The sequence below is a fragment of the Prionailurus bengalensis genome, chromosome B1, assembly GCF_016509475.1.
Source record: "Prionailurus bengalensis isolate Pbe53 chromosome B1, Fcat_Pben_1.1_paternal_pri, whole genome shotgun sequence".
NCBI classification, from domain to species: Eukaryota; Metazoa; Chordata; class Mammalia; order Carnivora; family Felidae; genus Prionailurus; species Prionailurus bengalensis.
The window spans coordinates 115510046-115533259 of NC_057344.1; the positions used below are offsets into that span (position 1 = coordinate 115510046).

Below are 23214 nucleotides of genomic sequence, written 5' to 3' on the forward strand. Positions count from 1 at the left end.
CAGGTTCAGAGCCTTTTTTCGGCAAGCCATTTCATCAATTGTGTGATTTTCTTTTTAATCTCAGATGTTCGTTTCTTTAAAACGTTTATTTTAAGTAGGCTCCATGCCCAATGTGGGGCTCGAACTCATGACCCTGAGATCAAGAGTTGCACGCTCCACCAAGTGGGCCAGCTAGGCACCCCTCAGATGTTCATTTCTGTTCTAAGAATAAAAATAGCCTAGGAAGGAGTACAGGAGAGAAGGGGGAGAAAAAGTGTCCTCTGGACCCAAACCCTGGGTAGCTACTTTCCAGATCCCATCAGATCCCATCCGGATCTCTGATGCCGTCTGGAGGAAGGTCCAGATCCGGGGGGGCGAGAAGGAACGGCAGCAGCGAGGCCGCCCTCTCTCCTGCACACGTGCTGCCAAGCAGCAGAGGTCACACACGATCCCCCGGGCTCTTGCTGGGGCTCAGTTTGTAACCACGGGTGCGCCAAACAGGTGGCGGGCCCATGCTGGGAAGCAGAGGGCCGGAGGAGGCATTCCTTCTCTGCGGGGTCTGGGTGGGAAGCGGCTAGGCCAGCCGGACACGCGGAGACAAGGAGACCCAGACCCAGACAGCTGCCCCTGCCTTCCATGTGCCAGAGGACGTTCAAAACTCCTTCCCGGTCCCAAACCTGATGTATGCGACAGGGTTTCAGAAAATGATAAAAGAATGTTCAGAGGCCAAGCTTTCTTTTTGGTAGGCTAAACATGCACTTAAAAACCTTGGCCAAAAAAAAAAAGACCACCGCGACCCCCAGCCTCACATCCTGGCAGGGGGTGATGGTCATACCACCTAGTTCTCTCTTTCCTGGACTTCAATGGTTGAGAGAGAGCCCTGCCATCTCCAGGAGGAGGGCCCCTGTCCTCCAGGCAATGCAGTCAGAGCAAGAAGGAAATAAAGTCTCCTCCTCAGCCCAGGGCTCACATCGAAGGTCAAGAACCAGCCTGAGAGTGAGCAGGGGCCGTGAGACCACAAGGGTAACTTCAGTGATGGAAAGGGTGGTGGCGTCAACAGGTGTTTCCTTTTTCTCGTTAGGAAACGTTCTAGAAGAATAACCTAAAAGTTTCCTAAACCAGGTTCTATGTGTGGTAGAAATGCATGTAACGTATTTACTTATTTTCCCATTATGTGCTACAGTTAGCTTCAGTAAAAAAAAAAAAAAAAAAAAAAAAAAAAAAAAAAAAAAAAATTAATAAGCTCTCTTTTTATCAACCATGAACTGGAGGGGGGAAAAGAATCTCTTAAACCATTAACATCGTGACCCAGGACACCAAACGAGGATGAGCATTCTGGGGAGAGTCCTGTTTTGAAAGTCTGGATTTGAGATTTTCAATCTTGCTATTTTATTCTAATCTGGACCTGCTACCTTGGGCACATCACTTAAGTTCTCTCTTTTCTGAAGCCACTGGACTTCAGGGTTTCTGATGTCTTTCCAGCTTTAAAATTCTATCTTGGAAGACACTTTCTCAAGCCAATGATTAAAAGAAGCTTATGTTACACTGTTTCTCTTTGTTGGCAAAGAAGAAACAGATGTTTCTAAAAAACTGTTTTCTGTGGCCTTATTATTGCTTTACTGGTTAAGAAATCTGGAGTGACAGCCGCAGGCAGGTCATACGTAAATGCCTTCTCTGGCCACTCCTTCCCCACCACTGCCACTTTAAAGAATAACAACGGGCCAAAGAAGATGGGGCATAGTTTTTGCCTAAATTACCAACCCTTACTTTTGTAGCCATTCAAGCATGTTACGACTTTAAAATTATACACACGTTTATTTCAATTCAAATTTTCACCGATTAAAAGATTGTGTTTTATTAGAATCATTTTACAGGCAGTTTGCAGCGACGATTTCTCATGGGGAAAAAAAAGAGACAGACAAGAATCATTCAGACTTTGGATGTGAATGAAACCTCTTCCTGCAAACAAACACATGGAGATATTCCCACAATCCAACAGGATGAGCTGAATAAAGACGTGACATCTTATGCCCAAAATGTAGGGTAAGGCCTGAAGCTGCAGGTAGCACACGTCCTCATAAAGGCAGGATGCAGGTGCTGCTCAGCACAGCATTCACAGGCACAGCACACACGTGTCCAGTGGCTCGTTCCTCTCCCGTGTGGCAGCGATGAACACAGCACGCACTGGGAGGAAGTGCTGTCCCTTTTCCAAAGTGAATGAATCCAGGCAATTCTTTATGAAAATGATAAGGTTGGAAAGAAATGTTTGCTCCAAGGCACCCAGGGTATAAAGCTTTTTAGAAAATACACAGAAATGAACAGACTAAGAAAGGGAATTAGTTCTCAATGAAGAAATCTGCTATTATTAGAACTAGTGTAAATCATTACTCCAGATAGAGGACAATCAAAATGCACACGGAACAGCCTGTGCTGTGTGAGGGAACATCTGACAAAGAACATTCCCACGGGCACTTGGGGGAGCCGCTGGTAGGTGCTTACGGGGGTTCTTCCCGGAGCCAGAGAAGCTGTGCCTCACTTGTATTTGTAATACCCTTCTCCGGTCTTCTTGCCAAGCTTGTTCTCAGCTACCAGCTTATTCAAGGACGGGCTGGGCTGAAACAAGGGGTTCTTTGCATCCATTTCATGCCACCCTATTGAGAGGAAGAGAAAGGGCTTAGGACGAAGCGCTGAGTTTATTTTTACATCGCAGCATTCCCAGGGCAAGTCTGGGGAAAAGGGTCCCTACTCTTACGTGGGCGAGCCCTGAGGCCACCACAGCGGAGGCAGGAGGCAGGCTGCCCTGAGGGGGCTGTATGAGCCCTGAAGCGGATGGAGGAGAGAGTGCCCCAGCTAGCTCTACCCCAGCCCGCCCGCCCGCCTCCCCCGTCTCTTCCTGGAAATTGCTAATGCCAGCGGTCCAAAAACAAAACCAGAACCAGTTATTCTGCTGGTTGGACCCCTCAGTGGCACAGGGAAACAACTGGAACGCATGTTAAAAATCTGAATTTGCTGCCATTGGTATTTTGCATCCTCATAAAATACAAAGTTCATGCTCAGTTAGAAGCGTCCTCGCTCCCAGCAAATACTTAAGTATTCTTTGTGAAACCTGGGAGCATGAGCTCCGCTCAGCTTCAGTAGCCCAGTTTAGTAATTATCTTTACCGTGTCCTCAGAGCCCCTCCAGTAAACTAGATACATTATTATCTTTACAAGGCTGTGTAACTCCGTTGCAGTGGAGGTTACCCAAATCAGCATTTATGACACAATGACACGGCGTACCAATGTGAGTTTCCTGGCTGTGATACTGTACTGTGGAACCATTAGAGGAAACTGGGGAAGGGGCACACAGGGCCTGTCTGTGCTAAATTTGAAACTTCCTGCGAATCTGTAATTGTGTCAAAATGAAAAGTTAAAAAAAAAAAGTTACCCTGTGAGGAGGCACTAGGCAGTCACATTTTTCCTTTTCCTGTCATCTTTTAACTTGACTCTTTAAGCTGGTGGGGCAGAACTTTGGAAGGTCTAAGACCCCTTATAATTTCTGTTTTAAATAGGCATTATAATTCATAGTTGCAAGAGACTACCTCAACTGAAGTAGAGACAGACGACAGAGAATTCCAATTCCTACCGTCAATGACGAACTTCGTAGTATCCAGGCCCACATAATCGAGAAGCTCAAATGGGCCCATGGGGTACCCAGCCCCCAGCTTCATCGCGCTGTCGATGTCTTCCTTGGATGCATCACCTAAGAACAAGAGGGCAGCCCTTGTTGATCAGTAAATACGATCAGTAAATTTACATGATGTAAATTTACACATTCAAAGCACATCCAGAGTCAGGATTTGCGGCTATAGGAAGATTTCATCTCAGAGGTACATGCCAAATAGATGGCAAGATTTCCAAAGCTATTCCACCAAGCTATCCTGGGAGGTGAATTCTAGAGCACTGCTACGTGGTTCATGGAGACAGAAGGCCCTGGTGGGCTGGAAACATTACTTATTTCTAATGGATTGGGATTTTCCAACTCTGGAATAATTTACTACACCATTTAAAGCTAGAGCATAATTTTATTGATAAATGGACTTTTTTTTTTAAGTTTACTCATTTTTGACAGAGAGAGAGAGACAGAGACAGAGCATGAGTGGGGGAGGGGCAGAGAGAGGGAGACAGAATCCGAAGCAGGCTCCAGGCTCTGAGCTGCCAGCACAGAGCCCGATGTGGGGCTCGAACTCACAGACCGCAAGATCATGACCTGAGCCGAAGTCGGACGCTCAACTGACTAAGCCACCCATGCGCCCCAATAAGTGGACTTTTTTAAAATAGAAAAGAACTAAGCTTTATATTGTTATGTGTATTGTATGCATATTTTTCTTTTCCAGCTTTCTTGGTTTTACAAGTAATGAGTACTTCTTTACACTCACATCAACGCTTTAGTCAAAATGAAGTATAAAAAGAAGCCCAAATCGGATTTAGAATTGCCAAAGCAAGTTTAAAAGTGTGTTTAGTAGAATAAGACCAGAGCCAGGGCGCTTTTTCGCTGGAATTTTACCCTTAATGATGGTCTTTGGGCCACAAGAAGCCTTTGAGAGAACTTGTCCCTTTTATCCAAAATCAGGAATGGGAACAGTCTGTAACATGTGACCATCTAGAATTCTGTTCCAAAGCATAAAGAAATGGCCAATTACAGCAAAGCTAAGTAAAAGGAGAAAAAAGTTAAAATACTCAAGGAGGATCTCCTACTTAAATATTTAAGATTTTGAGGTGTGAAGAATAGGAACTTCTTAAACATCTATAAAGACTATTTTTTAAAAAGCATATGAAGTACTAATGCCAAAGGAATTCGAGACAGTTCAAGGTGATTAAATTCCAACCGACTACTTCTTACGGGTGACATTATTAATGCTTCGGGTAATTAGTCAACCAGGGGATGCTAAGATGCTAAGAATCACAATCTGAGTTTCAGGCCATAAAAAGGCAAAAAGAACAGAAATCATTACGTACACTAGTTTCAGGCGGCATCCTTCATTCATTCAACTTTTATTTGTATCAGTTATGCACCAGGCACCAGAGACTTGGAAGGGGACGGAGAGGAAACAAGACAGGCACTCAAGCACTCCAGATACAGTGGGAGGACCCAGATGTGTAAACCAAATGTCCCACCAGGCCAGTGCTGAAGGTTCACGAAGAGCCACACCTCTGTGTGGGAAAAGGTGGAGAGATTTACTCGGAATGCCTACGTGTCACCAAAACGCACCACTGAGGCCCAGGTCCTGAAGGATGAAGAGAATCCCAAGGGATGAGTAGGCAGGAAGGGCATGCCAGGCAGAAGGAATAGCATGTACAAAGGACAAATGAGCAGGGACATAGCAGCTGAGAAGTGGATTCTGTTCAGAGGATTTTATCAGACCCCGAGGCTTCTATGGCGTTACAGACAGTGCTAAACGAGGGCCCAGCACACTCTCTCCCTGGGCTTGGTACCCTCCCTCCTCTAACACCTGACATGTGCTTGGCTCAACCCCTTACTTCCAGCAGGCCTCCTCTGCTCAGGTGTCACCTCATCCGAATGCCCTGTCCCCTCCCTGCATATAAACTAGCAACTGTAAGAACTCCAGGCTAGGACTCCCACCATTCTCTTCACTTTATCTTTCTCCGCGATTACTGGTCACAACGTAACACGTTATCAACTGGTACATTTACTGTGGCCTATCTACCCTCACTAGCATATAGGCTCCTGGGGACAGAAATTTCATAGCCTAATGGTTCCAACTTACCTAAAGCCATTTAATCATATCTATATTCAAGGACAGATAATGAACTCTAGAGACAATTCTATAATTCCAGATTCAGAGACTCACTTGAAGACTTTTACTTCGAAAAATACTACGAAGATACAGCATATCAAAGAAAAAATCTAAACAGTGTTACCAAGTTGGCAACTCTAAAATTCTGAGTAATACAGAGCAAAAGAGGCAAAAAGAAAAGAGAGAGAAATAAAACACAGATTGGTGTGCCAAGTGGGAGTTAAATACAGTACTGTGTTTTAGGCCAATAATTCCTAAACTTGTTTGTAGAAACAAGCACTTTGCTGAGAATCTGACCCCTGCCCCAAATAAAACGCACATACACACAAAACTCTGCATCAGTGTCAGGAGGGGCCTCCCTACCTCTCCCCAGTTAAGAGCCCCTAACTCTAGACAAGACAACAAAGAAAAACTTACTCAGTGAACTCCTAGACTTCTGCACGGGGCGGCGGGGACCAGGGACCTGCCCCGACATGTTTCTTCTGCTGGCTCATCAGCACCACCTACCGACCATTCTTGGCATTCACAACAAAGTGCGGCGGGGTGGGGGGGGGGAGGGGGTGCGGAGCAGCACCCAGGATCAGAAATCCCACACAGCCGCCATTCCTCTCTTCATCAACAGCCACCTAAGTGCCTGTCCTATACAAGCACTTTGGGGCCTATGAAGATGAGGAACATCCCAGATACTGCTGTACTGCAGCAAAAAAGAGTGTAGCAACAAAGGAAGACATGTGCCCTGCTACAGGAAGGAGAACAGCAACCACCCCGAGGGACAGCCAAAGGGTAAGAAGAGTTAAAGAAACACAGGTTGTGTCCAGCTTGGAGCAGTGAGGATGGGACCTTCTGATGGAACGTGGGAGTCACGTACATGGTGAGGACAGCAGGGGCAGAGGAGGAGGTGAGAGCAGGTTTCCTGGCAAGGGAACTATACATATTTAGTAGTCTACAACAGAAACACTGAGTAAGTCTTGAGCAGAGGAAAAGCAGTGAGCAGGATGTCACATGGTGACCGGCTAGGACTGGTGAAGGCTAGGGCTTCCCAGGGCCTGCCACCAGCACTGCCTTCCCAGAGGAGCTAACCATCTGGCCCCAGCACCCTGCCAGAGCTACCTGGGACCTGTAGGAGTGGGCATTTGACAGGTATGACTGTCTGCTCCTGGGTGCCAGACTGCTCAAAGATCTAGAGAGAAAGCCCTGGCCCCCAGGGACAAGGTGACCGACTACACCAACCAGGCCTCAGCTACAGTGTGAGCAAATGGGAGCCACACAGAGGACAGAAGCCAAAGGACCGAGAAAGAAGGCCCAAAGAAGCAGCCAGGAGGCTGAGCACATCAGCAGTGGTGAGGGGACAGTGAAGTGCTCCTAGAGGTCACGGGGAGCTGGCGAGAAGTATGGGTGCAGGGCCCCCAGCATTCCAAGAGCTGCTCAGTTGCCCCGGAGGCCCGAGTGGTGACTCTGCTCTAATGCCAACACATCCTCCTGACGGGCCCCTACCGCTGTGGCGTAGCACACATACCCCAGGTCAGTGGTATTTATCATGGACCAAATGTGAGTGTCCCCCAGAATTCACATGTGGAAACCCAGCCCCTGACGTGATAGTAACAGAGGTGGGCCTCTGGGAGGTGATCAGGATTAGGTGAGGTCATGAGGGTGGAGCCCGAGGATGGCATGAGAGCCTGTGAAAGAGTCAGGAGAGCTGGTTTCCTCTTCCTGCTCCCCACCACGTGAAAATACAATGAGAAGTCAGCAGCATGTAGCCCAGGGAAGGGCCCTCACCAGAACCTCACCATCTGGAACCCTGGCCTTGGACTTCCAGCCTCCACAACTGTGAGAAATAAAGGCCTGTTGTTTATATGCCACCCAGTCTGTGGTATTTGTGATACGGGAGCCCCAAATGACTAGGACGGTGTTGTACAGAGAAACTCTCCCCAGAGAGGTTTGGAAAAGGCCGGGCTAAACAAAGTCACGAGTGTCTTCACTGCACGACTCTGCTGCTGGACCCTGACATTCCCCCGGCTATGTGGGGGCAGGTCCGGCATGCAGCGTCTCCTCACCCTCCTGGACAACATGACAAATGAGTATCATCGTGACAGACGAGAGAGGAAGAATCCAAGACAGCTTCAGGTTTCAAAGTAGAAGTGACGCAGTCCAGCCAGCTGCTCAGTGCACTGTGTGGGCACACGGAGACACGGTGGGGGGTGGCAGCTAAGCACCCTGCTCAGTGCACCAGAAGAGGGGGCAGCAGCGTGGGGCACGGGGACATGGTAAGGAGCCTGAGGTGTGTGACACATGGACCCCAGACATGACCCCAGATGTGACCCCAGCTGCTCTGGCTCACAGGCCCCAAGCAGCCGTGGGGAATGGGGCAAAGGGGCGAGCAGTGCTGGGCTGCTGTGGGCAGCACCACGGGCAGTCTAAGAACATATTCCCCTGGGGTCAGACCCCTTTCCGGCTTCACCTCATAGGTGGAATGTGATAGGGAGGATCACAGGGCCCACTGCCAGTGTGAGGTGAGCAAAGACCAGAAAATGCCTCTCAACTTACAATCAGATACAAGGTATATCTGAAAATATATCAAAGTGACAGTATGTTTTGGTGGGAAAAAAAAAAAAAAAACCCATTAAGAGGTAGATTACCCACATGCTACATTCTAAAACATTACATTAAAAAAAAAAAAACCTGCCTTTCAAAGTAGGGTAAAACACTTCACGCATTCTTTGAGGTGTAATTAGGCATATTTGTTGATAGATAAACACAGAAGTGTTGGTTTGATCTTGGAGCAAGTGTGGCAAATGCTTCCATAAAACAGAGAAAAGTTTTAATATTTAAAGCAGATTTTGAGGAAGCAAATGTGCTTTCATCTCTCTGGAAGAGCTGGTGTAAATATTTTGTTTCAAAAATGACATTCTCAAAGAGTGAGCATTTGTGAATGAAGTAACTGAAAACAATTACACTTGCTTTTTATCCAGTCCTATTAAGGCCTATTTGCCTCAGAAGCAGACATGATTGTTACCTCTCCAGAAATGTGGTGGAGAAGCTAGGCAGGAGGCTGAATGCCATTTTATAACCTTGGACTATGTCCTGAGTTTTATATTTCTACAACAGGGGAAATCATTCTTTGTCAATCAACAAGTATTGAGAAAAGCATTTTAGACCATTCTTAAGGTTTAAAAAAAAAATGCATCGCGGCATCATTTACTAAGGATGGGAAGGTTCTTATAAACAGTCGTTGTCACTTACCTCCCACCACCTGTCACACTGTCACAAATTTTAGAACTTTAAGGAACTTTAAAGGTCCCCTAGCCCAGTGATTTTTACAGTATTATTATTATTATAAGCAGGAAACCGTTTCATCAAAAGCAGAGATTTAGGATATAAATCCAGGCTGGCCACACACTTGCTCTGGCTGAGGCTGTAAGGGGTGGGGGTCGGTTCCAGGGCCACATCTCAGAGGCTCAGAGGCTCAGAGGCCTCATAGGGAACCCAGGAGGCCCAGGGAACACTATGACAAAGGTCCTAGGGTCCAGGGTGAGGCTGGTTCACAAAGCTAAAAAACAGAGGCTCCTCCCACACTGTGTGTGGCCCAGCCTTTCCTACAGGGCCTGCTTGAGCACTCCCAGTGAGCAGGTGCCCCCAGCCTGCGTTAGGACAGCTACCTCGTTCATGCAGCCTGATCGCTTCCATGAGGTATGGCACCAGGAGACGGTTCACAATGAACCCAGGAGTGTCCTGTTTTAGGAGAGAAAAATAAAAGACAAGGGAATTTTCACTGAACTTAATCTTTTGTGAAGTCACCAGACTGCCCCTTCTCCCTGTGCATTGTATCACCCACATTTATCAAGCTCTGCATTTTCAAAATTTGTTTCAAAATACCAGCACAGCCCTATTGCTATCATACATAATAATATATCCAACAATTATAATACTTGAAAAAAATTTCAAACCTAGATGCCCCCACTGCAGGAATAAAGGCAGACAGAGGCAGATAGGTCACTGGAAAAAACACAGCTTTGAAGGCAGGCAGATCTGGGTTCAAGTTTCAGTAGTTCCTGACTTTGTGACATTCTGAAATCAGTTTCATCATTTGTGAAATGGGAGTAATAATTTCCACAAGTTGTGAAGATAAATCAGAAAACACTAGCATGCTGTACACATGGCTCTATACTCAAATGGGAGCGAGCCCTTTACTCCTCTCCTCTCCCACATCCCTTGCAGGAATTTAGAGAAGGTGTGCTCCCATCTTGAACAACCCTCACAGGAGCGCTGCTTCCTGGGATCCCTGGAGCCATTCTTGGGCTACTCAGGATTTTCTCGTGCACCAGTGCATGGAACATGGCAGCTGAGCTGGGGACAGGTGCTGGGACAGACAAGCAGATGCCCTGACACCCGCTGGCCTTTCATGGCCCCTGTATCCGGGATGACCCTCTTGCACTGCACACCTCTTTCATCCACTTGCTCCGCATTCACATTAATCATCTCTCCTGGAGGCCTACTGTGGGATTTGATTCCACCTACTGATCTCTTTGGGGAACTGTGGGGCAGGTTGGGGTGGTAATTTTTTCGGTGGTATTTATGTAAAGCTGATTTCCACTAAGTAAATGGTGTAATTTTTTTTTTAATATATGAAGTTATTGTCAAATTGGTTTCCATACAACCCCCAGTGCTCATCCCAAAAGGTGCCCTCCTCAATACCCAACCCCCACCCTCCCCTCCCTCCCACCCCCCATCAACCCTCAGTTTGTTCTCAGTTTTTAAGGGTCTCTTATGCTTTGGCTCTCTCCCACTCTAACTTTTTTTTTTTTTCCTTCCCCTCCCAGTAAATGGTGTCATTTTAACAAAAGGCTGTGATGTTCCTGCAGACAGAAATCCTCACTCTAGCCCTGGGCCTTGGGTATCATTTCTAGCACACACTAGGTACTCCATAAAGGTCTGAATGAAAGATGGCCTGCCTCCTGCATTACTCCTACAGCTAACCTGACTGCATGCTGTGTAAGCCAGGCAATAAAGCCACAGGATTTGTACCTCCTTTTACTCTCTACTACCCCAGTCCCCACTGAAACAAAGAAATGAACAAACAGCTTTATCAGTGTATCCACAGTTATATTAACGAAATGATGCTGACTTTATAACTAGGGCGAAAGTGCTTTTCAACTTCAAAAAGTTTATCGCAAAAACTGAAGCCATGGTATATGAAGCACACATATACAAGGTTAGAAGTCAGAAGTACTCTGGGGAAAACATCTACTCCAATTATACATGGAGCTTTATACAAAGTTAATATCCACATAATGTGCGCACAGAGCTCAATAACCAAAAAGTGCTAAAATTCACAAAATATTCACACTTAGTAGTAACCAAAGAAGTACTCATTAGAATACAATAGCATTTTGCAAATAAGATTATCGGCAAGGGTTTTTTTTTCCCCATAATACTGATATTCAATGCTGGTGATGATTCAGACACATACACTCTCACGGTATTGTTATGTCAACTAGAATGTAAAGAGACATAGTCCCTTAATAAAGTAATTTAATTTTATGTAATTGTATACCTTAGACTTCTCATGCTCATTTATAAATGTATTTTGTTTACTTGCTATGTGCCAGTACATTAAAAGTATTAATCCATTTATTCCTGAAAATAACCCTGTGAGACAAGCACTGTTACTACCTTTACAGGGGGAGAGGACACTGAGGCAGAGCTAGGTTAAGGAACTTGCTGGAGGGTATACAGCTAACAAGTGCCAGAGCCAGGATCTGAACCCAGTCGTGCTGGCTCCAGAGTCCACGGCCTGAACCTTTTTACACCACACTCTCCTCACAAAGTTTCACTACAAAGAAAGACACACTTCCAGGTGCATCAATGTCATTCTGCTACTCTGGGTGTTGGTCTACTGCAGTCCCGCAGGCCACACCCAGCCCACAGCCTGCTTCTGTACAGTCTCACTGCAGCACTGGCCCTCACGCCCACTTGTACTCTCTGCTTACGCCCCCCTTCCAACAACAGAGCCAGGTAGTTACAACAGAGACTGTATATTGACCATCTGGCCCTCTACAGAGAAGTCTGCTGACCCTTGTTCTTTGTGGTTGCCTTATATTGTCTGGATGCTTCACTGAGAGCCTGAATAACTGACCAGAAAGCCTGCAGGTATCACCTGGGGAAAGAGCTCTGAAATGACATGACAGGGGCAATTTTATTCCTACCTCCGCACCTGCTGTGGCCACTCCAATGGAAGAATGGATCATCACTCTCCACAAATTAATGATTATGCTGCTAAAGATAATCACTGGCTGTCCCTGAACTTCCACTTTCTTATCCAGCTTTTGACTTGCTACACATCAATGTTCTCACACCATTACTACTTTCTGCCACTAACAAAGCATAAACCAGTAAGAAAGTGCAACTGTAACATCTGATGATTGCTGTGATTTTTTTAAAAATCCACACAATTTAAAACAAAACAAAGAATGAGTGTTTACAAACAAGATTCTGTAATAACAGTCCTGAATTAGGGGGACTACACATGAGTCTGCTCTCTCAGGCAACGGGGTCCACATCGACAGATGGCTTATTCAGAGATTCATGAACGATAGGAGTTTTCATAGGTTACTACAATTCTGTGACTTCAAACTGGAGAATATTTTAGAAAGGAAAAGCATACTGTAAGAAGAACCACAATGACAGAAAACTTTCAGGTCAGAAAAGTAGACGCATGCTTGTAAAAATCTGTAATGGTATGACACAGCCGCCAATCTAGAAAAACTGTCAAGCCACACAGAAGTGTAGCCCTAAGTTTTGGGAGGACTGAAGAGGAACGGCAGCAAATGGAGACTGAAGGAAATCAAAACAAAGTAGGTGACAGCAGCTGGGGTAATTTCACATATAATAACTGAATATCTCAAGAAGGGAAAAAAGCCCAGAGGCATGCTTCCCACTCGGCCATGCTTTTTAATGAAAAACAAGACACGAGACAAAACCACAACACCGCATCCCTACATCCCTGAGAAACAGCTTCATTCACACTACCTAGGGGAGTGGGCTCTTCCTCTCTCATCACATTCCTAACCACCTCTCGTGTTCTTTCACCACGTGAAGCGCTGGTTTTCAGTTCAGGATGCAGGATGCATGTGGCTACCTGGCTGTGCCTCAAACACAGGCTCCTGGGCTCCCCTGAGCCCGCAGGGGCTAAAGCCAATAGGGTAACAGAAACCATTTATGGAAACACAACAACTCATCAACAAAGGCCAAGACCCAGAGAGAAGTTTTCTATTCAGCTGAAGCTCTGGCTCCACTCAGACCTCAAACTATCTACCTCATGGCCTTGGGCAAGGCTTAGGAGTCTGGCTCCGCTGCTGGCAAACTAGAAAAGAGCCCCAGCTTGCTCTCTGCAGCCCACAGACAGACCTGTCGTTAAGAGTTGCCCAGCTTTCACATCTTTCTACAGAAGAATTCCACCCCAATAAGTCAGTTCTGAGGAAAACCATCCCCCTTCCCAAGGTACCTATACCCTACCTTACAAGAAACAGGATGCTTTCCCAGGGCTTTGCTGAAGTCTATCAGAGATTCAACTGTCTTCTGGCTGGTCATTGGTGTCTTTATGACCTGGAAATGCAAAGCAGAGAATTATGACCAGAAAGTTAGCAAACAACTGCAGTAGAACGACTCAGAGAGAGATTGATGTTAAATATCTACACACAAGGTGGCAAAGTAATTTGAGTTACAGAATAGAAGAATCTCAAGTCAGAAACAAAGAGTTTAGCAAAATGTTCACCTTAAGACAGTGAAGTACCACACAGAATGTACAAAATCAAGGCTTAAAATATATATGTGTAGGGGCGCCCAGGTGGCTCAATTAAGCATCCAACTTCAGCTCAGGTCATGATCTCGTAGTTCGTGAGTTCGAACCCCACACTGGGCTCCCTGCTGACTGTGCAGAGCCTGCTTTGGATCCTCTGTCTCCCTCTCTCTCTGCCCACCCCCCTGTCAAAAATAAAAATAAAACATTAAAAAAAAATTTTTTTTTAAACAAAAATATAAATGTGTATGTGTGTAGGAGAGTTTTACAGACTTTGTCCCTGTGAAAGACCTGGGCTCGAATCCCCATCACACCATACTGGCTCTGTGACCCTGGGCAAGTTTCTTGAAAGGACACTGAATTCACTCTATGAGCTCAAGGAGTTGAGGTCAGGCGACAATGGAATTAGATTAGGAGGAAAAGCATTAAGTGCAGCTCCTAGGAGGTATAAAGTGCTCAGTAAATGCTGGCTTTTGTTACTCTTTGAATTGCTACTGTCGGTTACTTCAGGGAGGTAGGCAGAAGTCTCCAGAATATGAGAACTGCCCTTAAAGTACTCTGCCTGGAGTACCACTTTTTCTTAGTCTGGATGAGGAGGGTGTGCCCCTGCCCCAGGAGAGCACAGTCACAGGTCTCTCTGACTCTAAGATGAGTATTCCGCCCCCCCCCAGCAGTCCACCCTCTCCCACAGGCACCCCAAAGTCCACTGGCTTCTTTCGCATCAGAACAGGCTCATCCCACAGAGGGAAGTCTTCATTTCCAGCAAACAGGGGCCCAAAGCTGGGCCTGCCTCCTGATAGGCCCTGGGCCCATGAGGTGCCGTGCCAGGGGTATGACCACCACCCCACTCACAGTGGCCTGGCCCTCCAGGAGGTGGCACCAAGCACCATGCCGGGCAGTCAGCCCACAGGACACATTTAGAGAATTCACCTGTCAGGAACTAGATTTTGGCAAAAAGAGAGAGACCCAGGTTAATTTATTTAAATGCCAGTTAAGGAACTTCAACAAGAGTCAAAGCAAACAGGCTTGGCTTCTACATTAGACCCTTTATATGAGGTCAGACAACTCTGTCAGCCCCGCGCCTCACCTCTCTACTATGCAACGGGGTAATGATACTTGACACATCATCCATCTTGTAAGAGGGCTGTGTGGCTTAATGAGCTAGTATCTGTGCAGGATTAAAGGTGCTCTACAAATGAAGAGAATCATCATCGTCCACGTTTAATGTGATCACAGCTTGGGGTGTGGTGGTATGTTAGGACACTAAGGGAAGTAAAGGAGTAGCACAGAAAAAAGCACCACGAAGATGGGGAGGAGGGATGGGATGAGATGGGCCAGAGGTCTGCTCTGCAAACACCATAAATCAAACAGCACCAAGAGTTTTTCAAAAGGAAGTGTGAAAAGGTCTCCAACAGAACCCCATAGATTGAACTAGGACAAAGGTTGCTAATTACAGAGTTTCAAACATAATTTGTCGGTTTAAAAGGAGAATGCATATTTAACCACCCATTCAACAAACAGCAATGTGCTATAGATATTCTGCTTATAGTTCCAATATAGACTGGAAAAAATATATACACACATATATGAGTCCAGTCCCAAGTAACGAAGAGCTGCTCAACTCAGGATATGATTCATTTTCATGCTCACCATCAGCAACACATATGCAAACACCCAAGAATAAAAAAATGAATAAAGAGCACTTTTAGAAAACATTTTCTAGAAAATGGTAACATTTGCTAAGCATTGGCTGTTAACAACCAACGTGCTACATTTCCAAATACATAGATGGACATTATTAGATAAATGCAGTTGAAAACAGCATTATTACTGTTTGAAGTAAATCTATAAAATGTGTCTTTATCTCCAAAACACATGTACTGATACAGTAACTAAAGACAGTAATTAGATCCTAAGCACTGAAATGTTGAAAATCCATTCTGTCTCTTTGCTCTTTTCTGCATAAGGATAAATGAAGTTTCTTTCATTCCCCCCTCCCCTCCAATCCTTAACTTCTTCAAAAACAGCCAAAGTGGGAGTACACTGGAAGAAGCTGAGAAGCAACGTTAGCGGAACGGATAAATTCCTATCGCAGATGGGTCAAGAGCTGTCTAACCACAAGGAAATCTATAGTCATCACTCAACTAGAGGCAAAAGCTTACGGGGGGTGGGGGCGGGGGCATGCAGGATGAAGGAGGGAAAGCGCTGGGAGGAGAAAGCAGACCCTGAGACTCTCCCAGGGAGCCCTGGAAACCTCCCCCCACCCAGGTCTGCCTGGCTCCACATCCCCCACACTTCTCACGGACAATAACTCTTCAGCCTCAGAACAAATGCTTAATAGCGCTGCTCCTCAGACCCTGTAATTAGCCCCCTGTAAAAGGCACGCTGCCACATTTCAGGTGCAAAGTGTCTATTGTGACTTGTCTCCAGGTACCCAAGTCTCCAGGCAAACAAGCAGAAGCAGCCCAAACAGGATCACTGAGGGCCCACTCCCCTCCATCTCAAGGGTCTGTGGTCAGGAGGTTCAGGCTACCGGGGAGCTGCTTTAATAGCTGTGATCAAAACACATGGGAGGTGTGCCTCATCTGAGGACAACACCAAGGCCCTGTTACCTGGGCCAGAATTCACCTCAGGAATGGTGGACAAGGTGGTACAGCAGCTCCTGTGTAAAACCAGGCTAATAAAATTCCATTTACAGCCTGGAGCAAACTGACCCCACTGAGACAGTATAAACACATGTGGCTCTGCCCTCTGTGGTCTCATCAAGCCAGTGGTCTTTGGTGCTGTCTTCCCAGCCAGATGCCTCTCTCTGCACTACCCATCAAATACGGCGCAAGTAAGTACATGACACTTCACAAAGCTAGCAGCCCTTCTGGCCATCACTGGTCAGAACACCGGGCTGCAAAGGAACAAAGCACAACAGCCTTCCTAGATATTAGGTGCTCTTTCCTCTTCTGGCTCTGGAAGGACAGGCTGCGGCCACAGAAACTCAAGCACAAAGACCATCTTCCGCCCTCCCGTTCATATCCACCCAGAGCAATCCCCGGTAGCAGCCAGGGTATGGGGCAGAGAACAGGGCTGGGAGAGCTGGCAGAGCCAGCAGACACGCGTGAGCCCACTGACCTCCACAAGCTTCATCATGGGCACTGGGTTGAAGAAATGGAGCCCGGCGAATCGGTCCTGTCTTGTGGTGGCATTGGCTATGTCTGTGATGTGCAGAGAGGAAGTGTTGCTGGCAAAGATTGTGTGTCTGTGGAGAGAAAGATGACGGAGTGTCGGAATGAGTCCCATCTCTGGAAACAAAGAGGACTGCTCTGGGTGCAACTGCACAAGGCGACTGCCTGCTGCCCCGATCTATCGTCCTGATCCCTGGAGGAAGTCAGGGAGAAGAGATCTTTATCCAGGAAGCTGAAATCAAGTGACCAGTTTCATTCAAATTCTGAAATTTTAAATTAGGTAATTTAAGAGCTACCTGTTCCAAAGGTATATCTAGTCTTTACCAATCTTTCATTAATTTTAGGGAGAAACATTTCTCTACTTTCACTAGTTAATTTTCATGATACGTAGGAAAAAAGGAGGCTACTACTTAACCTCAGTCACAAAATGAAACCTCAATGAGCACACACTAATGAAAGAAAGGGTGCATCAGACTCTCAAAATAAACAAAAAAATTGTAAAGAAACACCTGAATCCTCAATGAGAAACATCAGATGAAACAGATGAGAAACATTAACTAAGATCTTTTCCCTTCAAGTTAAAAGTTTTAATTTTCCACTTAAAGGGAATTAAAATGCAAACAGAAGAAAACCAACATGGTCCAAAAAATGTTTTAAAGTTACACGGATAGGTCTGGGGAAGGAAGGAGACATGTACATTGTAAACATAGTTCTAAGTATTGTGCTTATAAAATCTCTTCAAACAGCAGTACCATCTTTTTTGTGTGTTGTATAATATTAGTTTTTAAGAATCCATATTTATTTAAACCAAATTCAGTTTTTAAAGACCACAGTAAAGTGGGGTGCCAAAGGTATTACAGGCAAATCTTCAAAGACTTCTAGGCTTTCCTACAGCACCACCTTGTGGGTAAACATACATAGAACCGCCTAATACTATTTAGAACCATAATGGCCTGGTCAGTGCATGAAGGAGAGGGGTCCCTTACTGACCAGACTGGGGTGGGAGTGGGGGGTGGAGTGGGCAGTGTAGCCTACCCAAAAGGCAAAACTAAATCTGCTTGAAATCAGAGGTGAATGGGAGAGGAGGGGACAGGAGAAGAAACATGAGTGTGGCTGCACTGCAGCACTGTTAGGCTGCACACCAGGAACCACAGCAGCAGGGCCACCGCAATCCAAGGCTGTGCTAGCAGGGGCTGTTATCCTCATAATGCAGAACCTGTTTACAGCACGACTTGAAGGGCAACTTGTCTGCAAAAGGGAGAAATGAAGGCATACTGGAGGGCACATTTCATTAAACGAGCCCAGTCCCGAGTGTCTCCCATCCAAGGCTCTCCCAGCATGTATTTGACCAGAAGGGGAAGACACCTCTTCCTCACACACCTCTCCCAGTAGGGCTGGGCCAGCTCTGCTCCTATCAGCTCTCACACTGCCCTCCTTCCACACAAATACTGTGTGTGGACAGATTAAACATACAGGGTTGTCTTATCTTCCACAAAAAAGTACACCCTCACCATTTTCCCTGACACACTTGACTCTTGGACACTCTTTGGTTTTTCCCTAACACTCAGGTACCCAAAAAAACTACTTTTCTCTTAAATGTACTTAACAGAAAATCAGTAGCAAACATGATGATCATTAGCAACGCCTCCAAGCCTTAGTATGGAGAAAGCAAGAGGGGGTGGGGGGCACTGAGGTGGACTGGAGAGTTCATACTTTGTTGGAAGTGGAAAGACAGGACTCAGCTGGGACCGACCGTGGGCTCTGGCCAAACTTTTCATCGGTACTTTTTGTATTGCAGTTAGGAAAGTGATGTTCTTTTCCAGGCTGCATCAGGGCTTCCACCTGGAACTCTGATGCTAGAACATATTCTAAACTCCTGCTACAGGATTAACTAAAACTTAACAGGAAAGTATATCTCAATCAAGCTGCCTAAAAAAACAAAAACAAAACTTAGGAGGTATTCAATAAAGGTGGTCTAAAATGAAAACAAGGGTGTAGAGAAGGACAGCTGGTGTCCAGAAGCAGAGTCACATCCATGGCGTGCCTACTCTGGTGTGCCCTGTCGCATGCCACATCTGTTGTACATCAACCTAAGTGAGAGAGCCTAGTACAGTGCCTGACACACAGCGGGCACTCAGGAAATGTGAGTCCAATTGATTAATATCCTCAACAACCCTGTGCAATAGGTACCATGACCCCTATTTTGCAGATTACTAGGGAAACTAGTTTTAAGAGGGTTAGAACTGGGAAGGTCTTGGAAACTATTTACCCCTAACCCCCCATTCCAATTACAGATGATAAAAACTGAGGGCCAGAAAGACTTCATGACCGTCCAAGGTCAGAGAGGAAAGCGGGGGGGGGAAGAGACATGGCCCCAGGCCACCTACCTTTCCCCTAACAGTCCTTCCATTACTCACACTGACATGAGAGGGCAGTCAGACCCGTCACTGTCACGAAAGAATGACCATCATTTCAATAAAGGCCGAACTTCTAGACTACACCTTTCCTGGGGTGGGAGGTGGTTTATTATCTTAGAGGGCTCCCTGCTCACTTGGGAGCCAATACCTGGACCAAAGAATTTTCTGTTTTTGCAGACCCTAAATGTCAATGTGAAGAGAAAGAGCACACTGATCAGCAGAGTGATACAAAGGTGACAGAAAGACAGGTGTCTCCTCTTTGTCAAAAGCAGGGCTTCTCCGGATACCAGGCCATACAGCTAAGAGGGCTCACGTTCCAGCAGGCTGGGATGCCAGCGTTTCTCTGTAACTGCTGCTCGCTGGCAGCCTAAGAATTGCTTTTGTCATAGAATCTTATTCTTTCAGTTCTAACCAGGAAAGGTGAAGTGTGGCTAAGCAAGCCCCAAGGAGAGTGTGAATAAATCAGCCAGGTGTCACAACTGCCAAAAGCCAAAAGTCAAATACAACTGAAGGTCCCAAATTCTGAGAACGAGAGCTGCACACGCGCAAAAGCTTGCTGACACTCGTTCAGACCGCCAGTTCTGAGCCCCAGGCGCCCGTATGCCTCACCTACGTGGGGCTGACTCGCCTCTCCCACCCTTTGCCAGGAAGTCTGGGAAGAACTCAATGCTCCCGTAATGCTCCCAAGTGTTTTGACTTAATCCAGATAAAGCTCAAAACAGGAGAGCCCAGGGAACTTTGTGTAGACAGAGAGGCATTCCCTTCAACTACACCATTCTGGGGCACCTCGGTGGCTCAGTCGGTTAAGCGTCCGACTTCGGCTCAGGTCATGATCTCGCAGTTTGTGGGTTTGACCCCCACGTCGGGCTCTGTGCTGCCAGCTCAGAGCCTGGAGCCTGCTTCTGATTCTGTGTCTCCCTATCTCTCTGCTCCTCCCCTGTTCATGTTGTATCCCTCAAACATAAACATTAAAAAAAAAAAAAAAAAAAAAAAAACCACTACACCATTCTGAAGGTTGTCCTCAAAAAAAGTAATTTTGTCATGAAACGACTGTGAGTTTCCTCAGCAGACATCTGAGGACATGCCCAAGCTCTTTGTCCTCTGGCCTGGGAGGGCCCAGGCAGGCAGAGGACTGTCTCTGAATGGACCCTCCACTTTCCTGTGGGAAATTCCACCCTCATTTTGGGACAAGGATCAGACGGAGGCAGCTCAAGCCTTGGGAAGCAGACAGGGAGGATGGAGAACAGGGGAAACAGTGTCAGGTCTTCTGGAAACAGCTATGTGATATTAAAAAGAGAAGTGGGCTTAGTGTCAAAAGACTCCCTCCTGGGAGAACAGCCCAAGCCAGGGAAGGGAGCCCTTAAACCAACAAGAATGCCCAAGGGTCACATACTCAGAGGCAAACTTGTCCAGCCTCTTGAAGAGCTCGTTCTTCACCTTCAGGTTTTCCACGATGGCCTCCACCACCAGGTCTGTGCTGTGGACCACAGATGCTGCATCCGTGCTGGTTGATATGCTGTTCAGGGTCTTCTCCACAAATTCATCACCCGCCTGACACAGTGGAAGAAAGGAGAAGAGAGTATTCACCAGACTCACCAGAAAATGCTGTGATTTGCTGAGGCAGGAGAGAGGAGGGTGAGGACAGGCAAACACGCCCCAGAGGCAACTGGAATGTATCCTGAATTCTAAGAAATAAAACTCCCTACTTTTCCGTTTAGGGACGATGGCATCTCAGTATGCTTCTAGACACCAGGGCAAGAGTCAGCCTGGGAACGTCCCAACTGCTGGTCAGCTATCACTGTCGTGTGCAGGTCATAATCCTTCACTCTTTGTCAGCTCTATTCCAGTTACTAAATGGTCCACCTGCAGCACCTGCATCGGCCTGCTCTCTATCTGTTCAGTGAGTGAGCAGACTGCCATGCACTGTTCCAGGAACAGGCTTCCAGGGAGCCTGGAAAGGAGTAAGAGCTTAGCTCAGCAACATTCATTAGTCTGAGAGGTGATGCTGACTATTCTTTTTTGTTTTTTTTTCCCCCACCATGAAGAGAGAAAGGCACAGGTGAAAGAGGGGCAGAGAGACAGAATATCCCAGGAGGGGCAGAGAGAGAGAGAGACAAAGACAGAGACAGAGAAGGGGAGAGAGAGAGAAAGAGAGACAGAGAGAAGTCGGGCTCGTGATCACCCAATGCAGGGGTCAACTCACAAACTGTGAGATCATGACCTGAGCCGAAGTCAGATGCTTAACCGACTGAGCCACCCAGGTGCCCCTGACTATTCATCTCTAAGAGAAGGCAAACAGGGCGCCTGGGTGGCTCTGTCGATTAAGTGTCTGACTTTGGCTCAGGTCATGATCTCACGGTTTGTGAGTTCAAGCTCCCCATCAGGCTCTGTGCTGACAGCTCTGAGCCTGGAGCCTGCTTCAGATTCTGTGTCTCCCTCTCTCTCTGTCCCTCTCCTGCTGGCACTCTGTGTGCATCTCTCTCAAAATTAAACATTAAAAAAAATTTTTTTTTAAGAGAAGGCAGAGAAGAGCTGAGTGAGGGCAAGAGAGGGTAAGAAAGCCAAACTTAGCAATCCTTCTTCAAGTAATAATTGCCCATCACAAACCAGCAACTGGTGTTGCAAAAACATGCCAGACACAGCCTCCGCTTGCAGAAAGCTTGCAGTCCCACCTTTGTCTCATCTGTGACTCCAGATTTCCACAGACATACGTCAGGGCAGAAGACAGCACCTCTAAATATATTCAGTAATTAGTATCAGCCTCTCTCCACTCCCCAAGAGCAGAACAAAACATAGATTCCTAGGCCCATCTCCAGAGATTCAGATTCAGTAGGTCTGAGGTGGTACCTGGAAAACTGTTTTTTAGAAAAAGATGCCCCAGGGATTGTGATATAGCTAGTAGACTAGTCAGCACTTGAGATGTCTGGCCCACATAAAGCTTGGATTGTGATAGATGATGTGATTTCAATCAAATTGCTAGATCTGTGAGAGGACAAAAAAATGAGAAAATGAATAAAACATAGTACCTGCTTTCTAGAGGCTCATAATCTAGTCAGAAGTCATGTGTAGGCACAGGAGTTAAAGAATCTAGGAAAGTATTGTGGGTAAAGTTGGGTGTGGGCATATCCTTTATAGGATGGATGGATTTCTACTGGTGGAGATGGGGGACAAAGAAAAGACCATATGAATGAGTGAGCTCTGGGAGCTTTTTATTTGGAAACTATCAAATGTAAAAATGTTCAAAGACTAGTGTAATAGTAGCAACTGTAATGTAGATCAACCTAGATTTAATAATTGTTAAAATTTTGCCACATTTGCTCATTTGTCTTATCTTTCTTTACACACCCTTGTTTTCTTGCTAAATCTTTAGAAAGTAAATTGTTAACATCATGTCACTTCACCAGAATAAGTACACATGCATCTTCCAAAAATAAGAACATTTGTTTACGTAGCATAGTCTCATTGAACTAGCCGGAAAATAGTGCATTCTCGAACTTCCCCAGTTGTCTCTCAAGATGTAGTCAAAGTTTGCACATTTCATTTGGCTGTTTTATCTCTTAGTTTAAAATGGTCTACTTATATTGTTTTTCTCTCCCCCATGACATTTTTAATTGAGAGATTTCCTGAGCTAAATGTAGACTCATGCATACCTGAGAAATAATACAGAGAAATCCTTTGTGAAAAAAAAAAAAAAAAAAAGGAAGAAGACAGCACCTCTAACAAGTGCCATTTTATTTCAGGATGTAATTTGTCCATGGGGCATTGTCACCCTGGGAACATATTCAGCAACGTGGTCATAATCAGCAAAGCCATCCAAAACCATCATGGAACAAAACAACTATCAGAGCTTTTCCACAGAAATATAATGTGAGATAAAAAGTGATTTTAAATTTTCTATTGGCTGCATTTTAAAAACTGAACAGGTAAAATTAGTTTTATCTAACCCAATCCATCTAAGATACTATCATTTGAACATGTAATCAATATAAAAAGCAATGAGATGTTTGGGGCGCCTGGGTGGCTCAGCTGGTTAAGTGTCTGACTCTTGAT

At 45.9% G+C, this 23214-nt stretch overlaps 1 protein-coding gene across 1 annotated transcript in view; it reads right to left on the reverse strand.

Moving 5' to 3' along the window:
* Positions 1–1774: 1774 nt before the first annotated feature.
* Positions 1775–23214, reverse strand: part of HADH (hydroxyacyl-CoA dehydrogenase) — a 50489-nt gene continuing 29049 nt past the window's right edge. The window contains exons 3-8 of the mRNA XM_043570962.1: positions 20558–20715; positions 16695–16821; positions 13289–13378; positions 9433–9505; positions 3604–3720; positions 1775–2630 (exon numbers count right to left, since the gene is read on the reverse strand). Coding sequence (XP_043426897.1) covers positions 2512–2630; positions 3604–3720; positions 9433–9505; positions 13289–13378; positions 16695–16821; positions 20558–20715 — 684 coding nt within the window. The 3' untranslated portion in view covers positions 1775–2511. The remainder of the gene's footprint in view (positions 2631–3603; positions 3721–9432; positions 9506–13288; positions 13379–16694; positions 16822–20557; positions 20716–23214) is intronic.